The 14,594-nt window shown below is 43.9% G+C and overlaps 2 protein-coding genes across 3 annotated transcripts in view; one reads left to right on the forward strand and one right to left on the reverse strand.

Annotated features, from left to right (window-relative positions):
* LOC310839179 (autocrine proliferation repressor protein A-like) overlaps positions 1–14,594 on the reverse strand; it is a 223,622-nt gene that overhangs the window by 142,654 nt on the left and 66,374 nt on the right. The gene's annotated exons all lie outside the window — the stretch shown is intronic.
* Positions 1–14,594, forward strand: part of LOC310839171 (autocrine proliferation repressor protein A-like) — a 33,106-nt gene that overhangs the window by 14,949 nt on the left and 3,563 nt on the right. The window contains exons 2-10 of one of the 2 annotated variants that reach the window (XM_083727622.1): positions 3,807–3,956; positions 5,303–5,477; positions 6,870–6,918; positions 7,694–7,816; positions 9,014–9,112; positions 9,258–9,347; positions 10,832–10,961; positions 11,956–12,076; positions 13,337–13,472. In XM_083727622.1, the coding sequence (XP_083583748.1) occupies positions 3,932–3,956; positions 5,303–5,477; positions 6,870–6,918; positions 7,694–7,816; positions 9,014–9,112; positions 9,258–9,347; positions 10,832–10,961; positions 11,956–12,076; positions 13,337–13,472 (948 nt within the window). In that variant the 5' untranslated portion in view covers positions 3,807–3,931. Of the gene's footprint in view, positions 1–3,667; positions 3,957–5,302; positions 5,478–6,869; positions 6,919–7,693; positions 7,817–9,013; positions 9,113–9,257; positions 9,348–10,831; positions 10,962–11,955; positions 12,077–13,336; positions 13,473–14,594 lie in introns of those variants that run through there. The other variant, XM_083727621.1, reaches the window with a different exon arrangement.

Genomic DNA, 14,594 nt, shown 5'->3' on the forward strand with positions numbered 1-14,594 from the left:
TCTTCGTATAGCAGTTTTTTCGTCTTGCAAAGCAAGCCCATTGACAGCTTAGCTGATTAGCGCTATTAGCGGTTTAGTGGCTTTTAGCGGAGCAGCTGATAAGCGGCTTAGTGGCTTAGGAAAAGGGGGGGAAAGGGGGGGAACCCGCAAGAACTCGCAAGACATTTCGTCTTGCGAAGCAAGCCCATAGGGAAATTCGTTTTGCGAAGCGCCTCCAAAACAGAAAACCCTTTCGTCTAGCAGGTTTTCCGTCTTGTGAGGCGTTCATCTTGTGGGGCACCACTGTACTTTCTTTTCCTCTCTGAGTTTACAATAACAGTGCTTCTGGGCCCATGAGCTGTTAGCAAAGTTAACTTGAGTAACACGGGGGGAGTCTGGAGAGAAAAGAAACTAACCATGCTTTACTGGGCAAACTGAACAGGAACAGTACATAACTTGAAGAGAAACTTATTTACAGGCCTAGCTGAGAGTGTTAGGATATAGTTCTGTTCCATCAGGGCCTGCCTGATGCCCCCATCTCCCCAGCAGTATCCCAACAGAGAGAAGGGAGGCCTATTCAACCACAAGTCCTGAGATGAACCTCCTTCAGACCTAATTTTCCTTCCAACTCCTTCACCTGTGGAAAACATCAACTGGTTTCTAGGTAACCCACACCTTTTATAATTGCCAGCAGAAATTGCCCTTTGGCTATTGATAGATTTACCTATCTGTTGTGGTTCCAACACCTTCCTTGCCTGAAGCCTATCGTTCCTCATAATCAGAGGAGGTACCATAGAATGGTGGTGCCCTATGTGTGTTTCTTAAGAAGTCCTACTATAATCAGGAGCAGTAACTCTCCACAGGTGTGTGTATAGGATTGTAGGTGGATGTTTTATTTGGGCAAAGACGGTTGCATGAGGGATGGGGAGCTCCAGCCCTTTCTATGCCTTAAGCAGATATCCCCACCCCCACCCCCCGCAACTGAGTTGCCTCCTGGTGCTATTTCTCCCCTCTCCTTCAGCTTCTATTTAGAGCCCCAGAAAGGGATGAAGGACAATATTTTTCTCAAGTCTGCCTTGATACTGCGTTGCAAAACAATACCTGCATCCCCTCCAACATGTCGAGGCATGTGTGTCTTCCAGGGCCACTATTTGATTCTGGAGGCAGTTGACCTGGTTTACATTACTGAATAAGCCCAATGACATAGAAGGGGTTGCATTTTGTTATAACTGTGCAATTGTTGGCCTTGAACATCACTTGTTAGAAGAATAGGTCACGGGTTTAACTTAATAACTAATAAGTTTAAATATATCTCTGTTTTAAGTATTTCTATTGGATCAGGGTCATCCTGTGTGATGGATATGTATGTATATTTTAATGAGTGAAAGATTCTGAGTTCAGGGCAGGGAGGGGAGTGTGTGTGTATGAACCTAATAGTGTTTAGCTTATCTTTTAGTTGCTATTTTCTTATATGAACTATAGCTGACTCTTCCTCATCCTTTATTATTTACCAAGGTAACTGAATAGTGCTAAGAGGACTTTGAATATAATTTAATTGGAAGTATAATTGCTCATTGGACGCAGGTGGCGCTGTGGGTTAAAGCCTCAGCGCCTAGGACTTGCCGATCGAAAGGTCGGCGGTTCGAATCCCTGCGGCGGGGTGCGCTCCCGCTGCTCGGTCCCAGCGCCTGCCAACCTAGCAGTTCGAAAGCACCTCCGGGTGCAAGTAGATAAATAGGGACCGCTTACCAGCGGGAAGGTAAACGGCGTTTCCGTGTGCAGCTCTGGCTCGCCAGAGCAGCGATGTCACGCTGGCCACGTGACCCGGAAGTGTCTCCGGACAGCGCTGGCCCCTGGCCTCTTGAGTGAGATGGGCGCACAACCCCAGAGTCTGTCAAGACTGGCCCGTACGGGCAGGGGTACCTTTACCTTTACCTTATAATTGCTCATATACCTGCCAAGGAACTGATAAGGTTCTTTATTGAGTCATCTGCAGTTCGACAGATGGTTCTTCCCAGGCTGAGAGGGGAAATGGTGACAACAGGTTATTTACTGGGACAGAGTGACTTTTGCAACCATTGTTAAAGTTGCAAACAACAAAGCATGGGATGGAGCAATGAAGAAATTTCTGGAACAACAATGGGATATCAGCACTGCCCAAGGCATGATGGATAACAGCAACAACCACGGGAAAGAAAGACATAACACCTTACAAGGGCAGGAAGAAACTCTATGGACAGAACAATTGCCACACACAGGAAGAACAAGAATATAGTTTGAGTTCCTCACTTGTAATTTTATAAATTGTTTAATGTGTCAACATGAATAGAAGTTATTAATACTGCAGTTGTTGTATAAGAGATTATTATGATGACTGGAATGTAATTGAAATTAATAAGATTTTGGAATGCAGAAATAAAGAAAATAATCAAACCATAAAATCTAGCATGTGGGAGGCCACTTCATCTAAATTATCTAGTTTGGTATTTGAACAATTGTTATTAATAACTGAATTATAAATTAGTATTGTTGTATTATTGGACTGTAATTGAAAACTAATTAAAAAATTATTACAATGTCCAGGTGTTATGCTCAACTTAAATTTCCCTTAACATAAACACTGTTGGGACTGGCACTGAGTGCTCAGGAAAGGGATCTTGATGTTCAGTGGGTAGAGCATGAGACTCAAGCCCCACGTTGGGTGAATGTTTCCTGCATTGCTGGGGGTGGACTAAATTATCCCCGTAGTCCCATGCAGCTCTACAAGTCTGCAGTTCTGTGGTGGACAACTCAATGAAAATGTTGAGAAAATATGCTGCAGCTGTGGAAAAAAATGATTTCCATTCTAGGAATTGTTAGGGAAGGGATCAAATCTGAAATTGATCATAATCCTGTACAAATCTAGAGGAATACTGTACCTGTTGGTCACTGGCCACACTTCAAACACGATATTGCAGAGCTGAAAAAGGTACAAAAAAGCTAGGGAACATGAAAGGTGTATATAAATTATGGGTGGTGTGGAGCCACCCATAATTTATATACTTTAATTTGTGTATTTTTAATTTTTAATTTATATATTTCAAAGGGAATTTGCAAAGTCATGGAGGATAAGGGTGTCAATGGCTTCTAGTCACAGGGCAGGATGCTGGACTTGATAGATCTTTGGTCTCATTCAGCAGAACTCTCCTTATGTTCTTACAGCCATAGTAGTTAATGGGGATTCCCTTCCCCCCATATGATACAGGTCTTGAAGAATGCTGAACAGGCAAAGTAAAAGGAGACTGGAGTACCACAACTTCAGGGGGTGGGAAGTACTTGCTTCCAAGTAGTATTGCAAAACATTTCCCTCTCCGTCTTAAAAGCCAGGTTTGAATCATGTAATCTGTAGATAGCGTGCTACAATTTTGCAACCCACTTTCTCCAAAATTGTTTAGAAGGGGATGACCCCATGGTGCAAGTGGGACAGAGCACACACTGGCTCCAGCTTGGCTTTACCCTTGAAATGATGAGTGGGAAGGTGCGTTGTGACTGGAAACCAATGTAGAATAACTTGCACATTTCCTCCTCTGCAAAACTGGAATCAATCTGCATACATGCCATCCTGGCCTCTCCCTGCTATGCAACTTGTGTAAGTACTGGAAAAACTCGTTGTGGCATTCCTAGAGAGAACAGCTCTAGATAAAAGCCTTGTGGAGCTTTTCTGCTGGGAGCAGCTGTGATCTAAAGCGGGACAATGGCTGCCAGCTGGACAAAAGGCAGGTACCTCTTTCAAGGCAACTATACCTGCTTGACCATGTATGCTGCACTCTCTCTTCTCCTCCTGGCAGCCTGCCTGCCCCCTGGATGGGCACAGACGGCCCTGGATGACTACATAAAGCAGGATGATCCTCACTACAACTACACTGTCACAAAGAAGGAAGACAGGCCTGGCGTCACCCTCTACACCCTCAACATGACCTCCCAGAAGTGGCTGAATGGTGAGCGGTATTTTTGAAATATAGAGGAAGGCATTTCTTCAGTGCCCTTTTCCTTTGAGGAGAAAGAGAGTGAGAGGGCAGGGAGCCTAAACTGGAGAGTTGGCTGCTGGGTGGGTGTAAGAAAACATGAAGAGCAGTAGGTACTAGTCAGGTCTCCTGTGGCTGGCTATGAAAGGGAGAAAGGCCACTGCCACTTTCCAACCTGAATCAATCCCAAAACCGAAAGCAAGAAATGCAAAGTACCGTATTTTTCTGTGTACAAGATGATGTCCTCCTAAAATTGGGGGTTATATAGTGGTGAAAAAATTGGGGGTTGTCTTATACATGGATTTATATGGTAGGTCCCCAGATATCAATTCCGCCTTTGAAATTCCAGTAATATCTAGGAAAATCCGGACGTATGGAAGCCCTACCTCAATAAATACAATTTTTTGAAAACAATGGTTGATTGGATAATTGTACTGTAACATTTGGATGTGTGCGAATTTCAAAGGACGCCTGTGTTTTGGTTCTCTTAATGTTTCAGAGGAAAAGAATTTGAAAGATTTGCCTTTAAATGGCACCAGAATTAAAATTCTCCCCCACCCCCTGGTGCTGACAGAAGTTAACAGCACCTGGAATGGGAAGATGTTGGCTTAATTCAGTGTTGGGGAACCTGTGGCCCAGCAGATGTTGCTGAATTCTCGTCAACCCTGACCGCTGGCTGGTTTGGGCTTGTTGGAGCTGGAGTTCAACAGCATCTGGAGAGCTACAAGTTCTCCATCACTGCCCTAAGTGATTTGATCTGTGTCAAGGAGAGTCCAGTGCCCTTCCTTTCACTTCCTAAATGCCAACTCTTTCTTACCCTTAAGGGACATGGGTGGTGCTGTGGGTTAAACCACAGAGCCTAGGACTTGCCGATCAGAAGGTCAGCGGTTTGAATCCCCGCGACGGGGTGAGCTCCCGTTGCCTGGTCCCAGCTCCTGCCAACCTAGCAGTTCAAAAGCATGTCAAAGTGCAAGTAGATAAATAGGCACCGCTCTGGTGGGAAGGTAAATGGTGTTTCCGTGCGCTGCTCTGGTTCGCCAGAAGTGCTTAGTCATGCTGGCCACATGACCCGGAAGCTGTACGCCGGCTCCCTCGGCCAATAAAGCGAGATGAGCGCCGCAACCCCAGAGTCGGCTACGACTGGACCTAATGGTCAGGGGTCCCTTTACCTTTATCTTTACCTTCTTACCCTCAGGTAGGTAGCTGTGTTGGTCTGACACAGAAAAAAAAATATATCTATATCTATATTTCGAATGTATTTCAAAGGAAGAGTGGAAGACAAATGCCCTGATGAATAAATTCTGTGTATCTCTTTTCAGAATCTGAAGTGGATAGGGCAATTTGGTGGCATGAGCTGTTCATTGCTATGTCAAATGAACAAAAACTGAAGGACTCGTGTTTGCTAATCATTGGGAATGGAAGAAATGATGCATCTAATACTATCATAGATTTTAGCGTTGGCGATATCATCAATCTAGCAAAATCCACTGGGTCGTAAGTAATTGGTGGGATCTCTGAGTAATGAATATGGCACCAGCTCTGCTCTGTTAAAACTGCTAAGGGGATACGCGGCCCTGCAAAGGTAGAGAACTGTGAAGTAGTGAGGTAGACATACTTGATGGAGGGAGGCCCTGCAGAAAATACTTTTCCTGTTGGGGAATGAGGGTTGGAATTAGGGTTGCACATCATATTTGGACAATCCTCAAGCTGAAGTGGAATACCTGGAAGGATTTGGGACTTGTTTGAAGTAAGGCAATATTTGTATGAGGCAGCTCAAATGATTACGGGCTGCTAAGTTTTTTTATGTAAGATTTATCACTGACTGGATATCAAAAGAGACACACAGCCAGGAAGTCTCACCTAAACAATTTCATTCTAAACCACTGCCCTGGCAATCCAGACATAAAACAACAAGCATGTAGTGAAAGGTAAATTAAATGTCTAGCTGTGTGTCCCATCCAAGAGTGGGGGAGGCGGCAGCAGAATCTGCTTTGCCCTGTGAAATAGCACCCAGCAGTATTGAACCTTATCCTGACCATTGGATGATCAGTGTCGAATCCTGCTGACTTCAGGGGTCTGCTTCAGCAGTGCATTCCCCATAGGGGAAATGGCCTCACAAGCCAACTTGGACCCCCTGGCAGGCCAAGACTTGTTCCAAAATATACCATATAAGGAATAACATCAGCATGGGGATTGGGTGGAGGAGGAGTTCACGTGCTTCAGAAAAGTTGCACAGGCAGTAAAACTATGCTTACTTATATAGTGGTGAAAGTTCCTAAATCATTGGTATAGGAACCCAAGAGTGGCTGCTGAGAACCATGTATTCTTAGCTGGGGCAACCAGCTCAAACCTCTTAAAACCTCACTCTGAGCTCAGGAAGACTGCAGGAGAACAAAGCTTGATTTCTGGGTTCCTCCCAAGGTGAGGGGAAGTTGGCATAGCTAAGCCTGGAAGGGCAGCTTGCTCTATGGTTTTAACCCCTTCATGCATTAATTAGACTTGAGCATGTTGGTTATATGAGACTGCTTCTCTCACATACACCAGTGGTGTTTTATGTTTGCAACCTGTGAGTGTTATTGGAGTTCTAACTAATAATGCAGCCAGAAACAAAAATGGCCTGAAGGCAATCTAATGCAACTCACTGTATTCAAGACAGTTTCTCTATGCTCCAGAGTCACATCTTAGTTCATCTTCCTTCCAGCCTCCCAATAAATATATATAAAAGGTTATATTGCTTGAATTCTCTCTTTGTCTTGATTTTATGATTGATCTTATTATTGCTCCAAAGCTGCCCAGAGCTGTTGACTCTGGTCTCTTTGGCATCATTGCCTGTAGATCGCAGAGGACATTTACTGCTGATGGCTAATATTTGTTTTGTCTCTGAAGCTGTGCAGCGCTTTTGGGGCAGATTCCCAACTACCCAATCACCTACAAGGTAAGTCTTCTAGGATCTTTGCCATGATGGGAACTTCCCACACTCACTTTCACACTCATGTAGGAGTTGGGAGTCAGTTGGGTGAGTGGAACTGGGGAAACGGGGGGTGGGGGGTAGTTCTTGGCTGTCATATTTTCCCACTGGAAACTTCCACTACAGATTTTCTTCCCCCATTTCACTCTAATGAGGGAAGTGTTTACTTTCTCAGAGCAAAATCCAGCAGAAATCTTCAGTGTGTCCAATAACCTTTCTTCATAAGCAAATTACATTACATAATCTGTGAAGAATTAACCATCTCTTTCATAGAAGTGGTTCAAAATACTAGAATTAAAATGTGGGAGCCAAGTCATGTGGTGCTCACCTCCTTAGAGAAGGTGAAAGCAGCAGGAGCCTGCTCTCCAGATACTTACTGGAGCCATGGACTCCTACTGTATTCCCAGTGGGTTATACACGGGGCAACTGTTCTTATCACTCCTTATCACTAAGAACAATCCTGGCCTGTGGATGTCAGAGCCTGATTGGATGAGGAGGTGAGCTGGGAGCCACCTGCCCAAGAGCCTCCCAGGGAGGGCTCTGGAGATGGACTGGAAGTCAATGGAATAGAATTATCATTGATGTAATGGATCTATTTTCCCCTTTCCCTTTTCTTATCCTTCAGTTCCGTATTTTGTAGTTTTACAAATTTATAAATTTTGTAGTTTTATAAATTCATAAATAAAAATTAAAAAACAAAACAAAACAAACCTAATCTATCTTTCATCTATTTTTCTTCTAGAAAATCCCTATAAAAAGATGTAAGAAGAGCTCTGAAAATGCTGCAGTTGCTTGTTCATGGTGGAAGTTCATGAACGACGAGAGTGAGCCGCCACACGTGCTGATTCAGTTTCCAATGGTCAAGGTAACTCTGGCTTTCTGTACTGGCTGGCAAGCACATGCTGCCATCATTCTGGGAAATATTCTTTATTGTTTCCAGAATCCCCTGAATGCTGGCAGAGCTGCTGTAACATTTGCAAAGCACATATGCCTCATTTTTTAATTTTTTTTTTTAACTGCTTGCAAATCACCGAACCTAGAAGGAGGCAATGTGAGGTGGCGGCCTCAGGGAACAGATCTGGATGCAAAGAGTACATGACTTGTTGCCTCCTCCTATGTGGCTGCGCCTTCTCCTCTGCAGGTGCACCCTGCCTCCTCTGCTACAGATGCACTGCTGCCACCACATTCATGCCCCATATAAACCGCCCCAGACTCTGCGTTCATCAGCTGAGGCCATTCTTTATGTGTTCCCTCCATGTGAACGAGAACGGGTCTTTATTGTAGTGGCTCCCTGTTTGTGGAATTCTCTCCTCAGTTAGACTACCCTGGGGCTTTCACTACATATATTTAAGTGCCAGGCAAAAGCTTTCCTCTATAACCAGGCCTTTGACCTTTAACTATTTGGGACTTTTTAGAAGTCGGTGGGATGTTCTTAATTTATTTTTCTTTCCTCTTGCCTTTAAGGTAATTATGTGGGGTTTATTGTCTGTTGGTTGGTTTGTAAGTTGATCAGGGTTGCCCTGGGCAAGATAAAGCAACTAACCAATTTAGTACATAATAATAAAAAACATTAAAGGCATGAAGACCTGACACCTTTTGAGGGCACTTTAATTCTGTCATACTAATAGACGGATAGGGACATTGGTGGCACTGTGGGTTAAACCACAGAGCCTAGGGCTTGCTGATCAGAAGGTTGGCAGTTCAAATCCCTGTGACAGGGTGAGCTCCCGTTGCTTGGTCCCTGCTCCTGCCAACCTAGCAGTTTGAAAGCACGAAGTGCAAGTAGATAAATAGGTACCACTCCGGCGGGATGGTAAACAGCGTTTCCATGTGCTGCTCTGGTTCTCCAGAAGCAGCTTAGTCATGCTGGCCACATGACCCAGAAGCTGTACACTGGCTCCCTCGGCCTGTAAAGCAAGATGAGCGCCACAACCCCAGAGTTGTCCGCAACTGGACCTAATGTTCAGGGGTCCCTTTACCTTTAATAGAGGGATATAGTTGAACCCAATCCAACCATCTTCTTTGAACTCCAGAGACTATAACCCTCTTCTCTTGTGTGCAGGCAGCTGTGCGTGGCATGGACACTGTAACAGATTTAATGCTGAAAGAATCCGGTGGAACGGTGAAGATCAAAAAGTTCACATTGACTGGTGTTTCCAAGGTAGGTATGAACAGCAGGTCTTTTCCTGTACCCCAATATTAACCCAATGCATGCTCACCCCCATTTCATCTGTATATGCCATGTTCAGTCTCTAAAGTAGGAACTGCATACCTCTCCATCTTTATGTTTTGTCACTTTATTGCAGCGCGGCTGGACCACCTGGGTCACAGCAGCTTTGAAGAAGAGAGTTGTGTCATTTCTTCCAATTGTCTATGATCAGTTGAATTTCATTCAGGTGAGTATCCACTTTCTTTACAGCAAATAAAGAGAAGGCTGTTCATAGGATGGTGCACTAACTGTGTGTATGGCTGTGTATGAGTCTTTTTCAGAGGTGCCAGCTTATGCCAAAGATTGAGGGGCCCCAATATTGTGTGTGTGTGTGTGTATGATGTTGCACATGCAACACACACTTGTAACGTCATGTGCACAATGTAATGCAATGGCTTTGCTTCAGTGGTTGATGGATCCTCTCTTGCGCTTGGCCTCCTCCACTTACTTAACATTGAGGAGGCCCAAAACAGCTCTGCCCCCTGAGCTGGTACTCCTAGTCTTCGTCACAGTTCATTCATAGTACAGTACTCAGGATAAATAAGAATACATTGACCATTTGCAGGAAGGCTACAAGTGTGAGAGCCAATGAAACTTCTGAGGAAGAGCACTCCACAGCCTCAGCACCAATGTTGCAAAGACCCTGTCCTGTGTCCTAATCAAACATGCCTTTGAAGGCAAGGGAGAGTGAGCAAGCCATCCAATGATTGTAAGGGGGGCAGACTCATGGGGGAGTAGAGTCTTTCAAATAACCTGGCCCCAAATGTTGGTTTATTAACTCAGCTGTTGGGTTATGGGGCTGGGGAGGGACAAAGCTTTGCAAGCATATTTCTCTTCCCCAAATCCTGGCAATTATGCAAGGTGAACTGGATGATTTCATGGAGTAATAGAAATTGTATTTTGAATGTTTCACTTATTGTTTAGAACTACTTTTGTTATACTGTAGTTATGCATTTTTTCCATGCTGTAAGCCACCTTGAGCATGGTTTGAACTTTGGAAAAGTAGCATACAAATAAAATAATACATGTATGTATGTATGTATGTATGTAATCCAAAAATATTAAGCTTAAGCAAAAAATATGGCAGACACACAGTGTAGACAGAAGTGAGCAGGATGAACAATAGGTGATTAGGTACAAATTTGTACTTTAAAATAACATATGTACAGTAAAGCTTCTGAATAAGATATAAATTTTGGCCCACCAAGGGAATGGCAGGAAGTATTTGTCAACACAACACAAGTAAATAACCAAAAAAGCCATTATACAAAGGCCCCAACTGTGGGCACTACAGTATGAAGGGGATAACTTATCCTTGTTTTGTGTTTATCAGCTTAGACAAAGGTGTACATAGGGGTCGGCGAAACTGACCCCCGCCAAGATGCAGGCAACCTCGCCTGTTTCTCATATTTGGGGGGGGGGCACCAGTACAGCTCCTAGCCAAGGGTGCAAATGACCCTATATATATCTCTAAGCTTAACCCTGCTAAAGATTTGAATTAATCTTACAGTTGTAGCATTTGACTGTCCTCCATTCTGTAGAACTTCGGGATCTTAACATATGACAGTGCCCTCCAACATTCCTCAGAAAATAGGGACAGTCTACTGATGTAGAATAGAATGTTCTTATTTGATGTGCACATAGAATTCACTTCTGTCTACTTTGGTACAGAACTGGCATCATCAATACCGAGCATACTGTGGCTGGTCATGTACACGGAATGATTACTATCACCTGAATATAACTCGGCAGTTGGACACTACACGGTTCCAGAAATTAATTTCACACATTGATCCATTTGGTGAGCAGTTCTTACCATCTCATATTTCTCTGGTGAATGAGATGGTAGCAGAGGAAATGGTTGAATAAGTGGGAAAGGGCAGCCCTGGGGAATTTTGGTGGCACTATAATGCATGTAAGAAACATTGAAGAGCATGAAGTCCATTTAATTAAAGGGCCATTTGGTGCTTCTGTGGAGTAAGGATTAGGGGGTTGTTGAATCGTGATTGCTGTTTCATGTACAAATAAGAAAAAACAATGAAATACTTGGGGAGGAAGAACACTGAAAAGTATGTTGTCATATAGAGGGATGAGGAATGAATCAATTAAACAAAGCCCTCTCCCCTTTTCTAAAACTCCCTTTTTAAAAACTCTGAAACTAGGCCCTTCTGCATCTGAGGCCATTGCAGCAAGCTGTGGAATCTTGGCTTAAGACCAGTGCTTTTGGGGTGGGACGCAGGGGTATGCATACCCCTAAACGTTTTGTGAATCTAAGTCTGGCCTCTTTGAGGGACAGTATTTCAATATGAGTAGGAAAAGGAGAGTACCTGTCCTCTGTCTTGTGCAGAAAAATGTTCCCAGCCCTAGTTATTGCAGCAGAAGCAGGGATGATAAATTATCCTAATAAATATATTTAAAGGTTCCAGTGGGAGAGGTGCAAATCAGGATTTTGCATAGACTGAATTCTTCAAGCATCCAGAGGCACCTCATATCGCTTTCTTGATGACCTGGAGAACCTACTACCAAACTTTTTTTAATGCAAAGGAATGCTCCCTTTTCTAACATTGCATCACCAACATTTGCTAACTAGGCTTTGTTTTTTGGTCTTAGTTTGCCACAATAAGGCTGATTTACATATTTTTTCAATTATATTTTCCAACCTGCTCAATGAATGTCTCTTGTTTTCCATTGCTCTTATCCAATCTTACCAGCCTTTGATGACGAAATTAAGTGGTAGCAACTTGAGAACAGCATGTGTTTCCCATTACAATATCGTTTAATTTTCCCATCCTCAGCATATAATGAGCGATACCAAAATAAGACCTGGTGCTCAATAGGTGCAACAGGAGATGAAGTCAACCTGCCTGATGACACTGACTATTTCTTTGATCAGCTAGCCGGAAAGAAATACATCCGGTGAGTTCCTGCTGCAAAAAATTACCAGACTATCCTTTATGAGACAAGAATGGCTGCTTACTGTCTCTCCTCGGTGAGTGGTGGTTGCGGCCCAATGCGGTGCCTCCCTCAAAGACCGGACACAATGCACCATCTTGTCCCCCTTGGCCATCGGACAGACTCATGGGGTTCCTGCCAAACCCCAATTCAATTTGAGCCAATCAATGGCGGCCTGGGAGGCATGGCCTAGGCAGGCGCACCTGGATGAGGCAGGCTTCACTCAGGTGCGCCCACCAGAAAGATAGCCTGGCTGACCCTGCGCTCCTGTCACACCCACACATTCCCTCCCTTTATAGTTGCTTGCTGCATTAACCATTTCTTTTCCAGCTAGGAGGGCTTTGCTGTGGTCTGTGGATGGTCGCCATTTTCGAGTCCAGGAAGGAATTTTCCATGCACTGCATGTTTCACCTTCCCTATAGCACTATTCATAACTTTGATGGTTTAGGCCTTGGGCTGAATCCTATAGTCTTTCATCCAATCGGGGTGTGGTGAAGCGGTGACTCAACCACCCCCTGCTCCCTGTGGTGGCGATAACAGAGTACCCTGTTAGAGGGGTCTGGAGGGAAGTCTCTGTCCAAAGTGCCAGTTGCATAGGACTAGTGGGCCATAGAGCTTCCCTCAGCGTTTGAAGCCATATGTGTAAACCTGTGTTTTGTGCTGGACCCACCCCTGAATTGACCCTGTCATCCCTCAGCCCCCCCGGGGGGCGGTGCTGAGAGGGATACATGTCCAGTGCCTATGGCAAGGCTTCCAATATCTGAAATCAATAAAGTTGCGGCCATTTTCATCCCAGACGATTTTCTTGTCCATTCATTTACCCCCATTTTGCAGTCAGGTGTGTCTAGTGGGGAACTCTGGCCTGGACACACAATCATCCCTCTGGTTAAAGGCAGCAACCAGATGACTTGAGCCTCAGATGAGAGACAATACTGTAATATGAGCTGAGAACTCACAGCAGATCCTTCAGCTGTTGCGTGAGGCCACCTGTGTAATCTGAACAATACCAGTGAACAAAGCTCCTGATCTTTGCTGCACAATTCACATAGGCTTTGCATGATGATACAGTGTTTTTTCCTTGTATATTTCTCTATATCTGTGCATTCTTTTGGAGGAAAAACTCTAGAAAGTAAAATTTGTGTGATTTGAAGTAACATGTCATTCCTTTATCTTAGTCTATTGCAAGGAAGGTATTTTTGCAAAAACCTCTCTGTTGCACTGCAGATTCCTCCCGAACACTAATCACGCTGCGACATTACTCCTATGGAGTAAACCATCTGTCCTAGAGATGTGCAGAGCCTTTTATCTCAGCACCATGCAGAATTTGACCATGCCTCAAATTTCTTGGAAAAGGGTGGAGGTGAGGAAAACTGATGTTGCTTTACATGCAAATGACAGAAATAATTCAGTCAATGAAGCTTGTTTTCTAATTTACCCCAAGCCATGGATGTATGTTGTCCCTAATTGATGTGGGCCTTTACTAAGCACACTCAGTCGAACTCAAGATTCCTAAGAAATTATCAGAAATGCTGAAGGCAGGAAAGTTGATATGATGATATACAAACTGGCCTTTGTTAATGTTATCGTTTAGCAGTAAATTATGGAAACAAAAGCTGGGATAGCTCAGTTGGTAGAGCATGAGACTCTTAATCTCAGGGTTTTGGATTCAATCCCCACAATGGGCAAAAGATACCTGCATTGCAGTGGGTTGGACTAGATGACCCTCATGGTCCCTTCAAAATCTACAATTTTATGATTATAGAATTTTCTGAGGGCAAACATGGCTAGCCTTGAGTGTACTGATAAACATCAGAATATTACCGCATTTCTTCTTGGCCTCCTAAGATCTAGGGTGTTCTTTTATTTACAGAATATATGTGTCAGTTCCTCTTTCAGTCACAGAGAAAGTGTCCTGAAGTGATCCAGAACAGGCTCAGAAAGTTGGTTGTGTACTCAGATTCCCAGAGTAAATGACTGCTAGACCAGTTTACTTCAATAGTATCAATATATTATTTATTGTGGTTTTCATCTTCCTTCAGGAAGGCTGAGGGGGTGTAGATCTTTTTCGATATTTACCCTTACACACAGCCAGGACGATGGCCAAAGAGAGAACTGTGACGGGATCTCTCTTTGTTTTTTAATATTGGAAATGGTGTGAGGGGGAAATGTTGGTCTGACATCCATTAACACCAATGCATTTTTATAAATTGCCCCCCTTCCAGGCTATATTTAGCTTAAAAAAATAATATGAGAAATCTGATCACAGATCTCCCCACAAGAAAAAGGGGGGAGGAAGTGGAGAGAGAGAGAATGGCTCAAGATTGGGTCCTTGTGCTCTACTTTAGAGACGGCAGTCCTACATCTGCATGACTAGAAAATGCTGTTTGCTGGAATCCTCTATTTGAAGATCTGCCTGGTTCAAGTGCAATTTAAAGATAAAGAAGAACCCCAAGAAAAGAGAGTCGGTGGCCTTGAATCACCA

This window comes from Podarcis gaigeae, assembly GCF_964106915.1.
Source record: "Podarcis gaigeae genome assembly, chromosome: 2".
In the NCBI taxonomy this organism is placed as follows: domain Eukaryota; kingdom Metazoa; phylum Chordata; class Lepidosauria; order Squamata; family Lacertidae; genus Podarcis; species Podarcis gaigeae.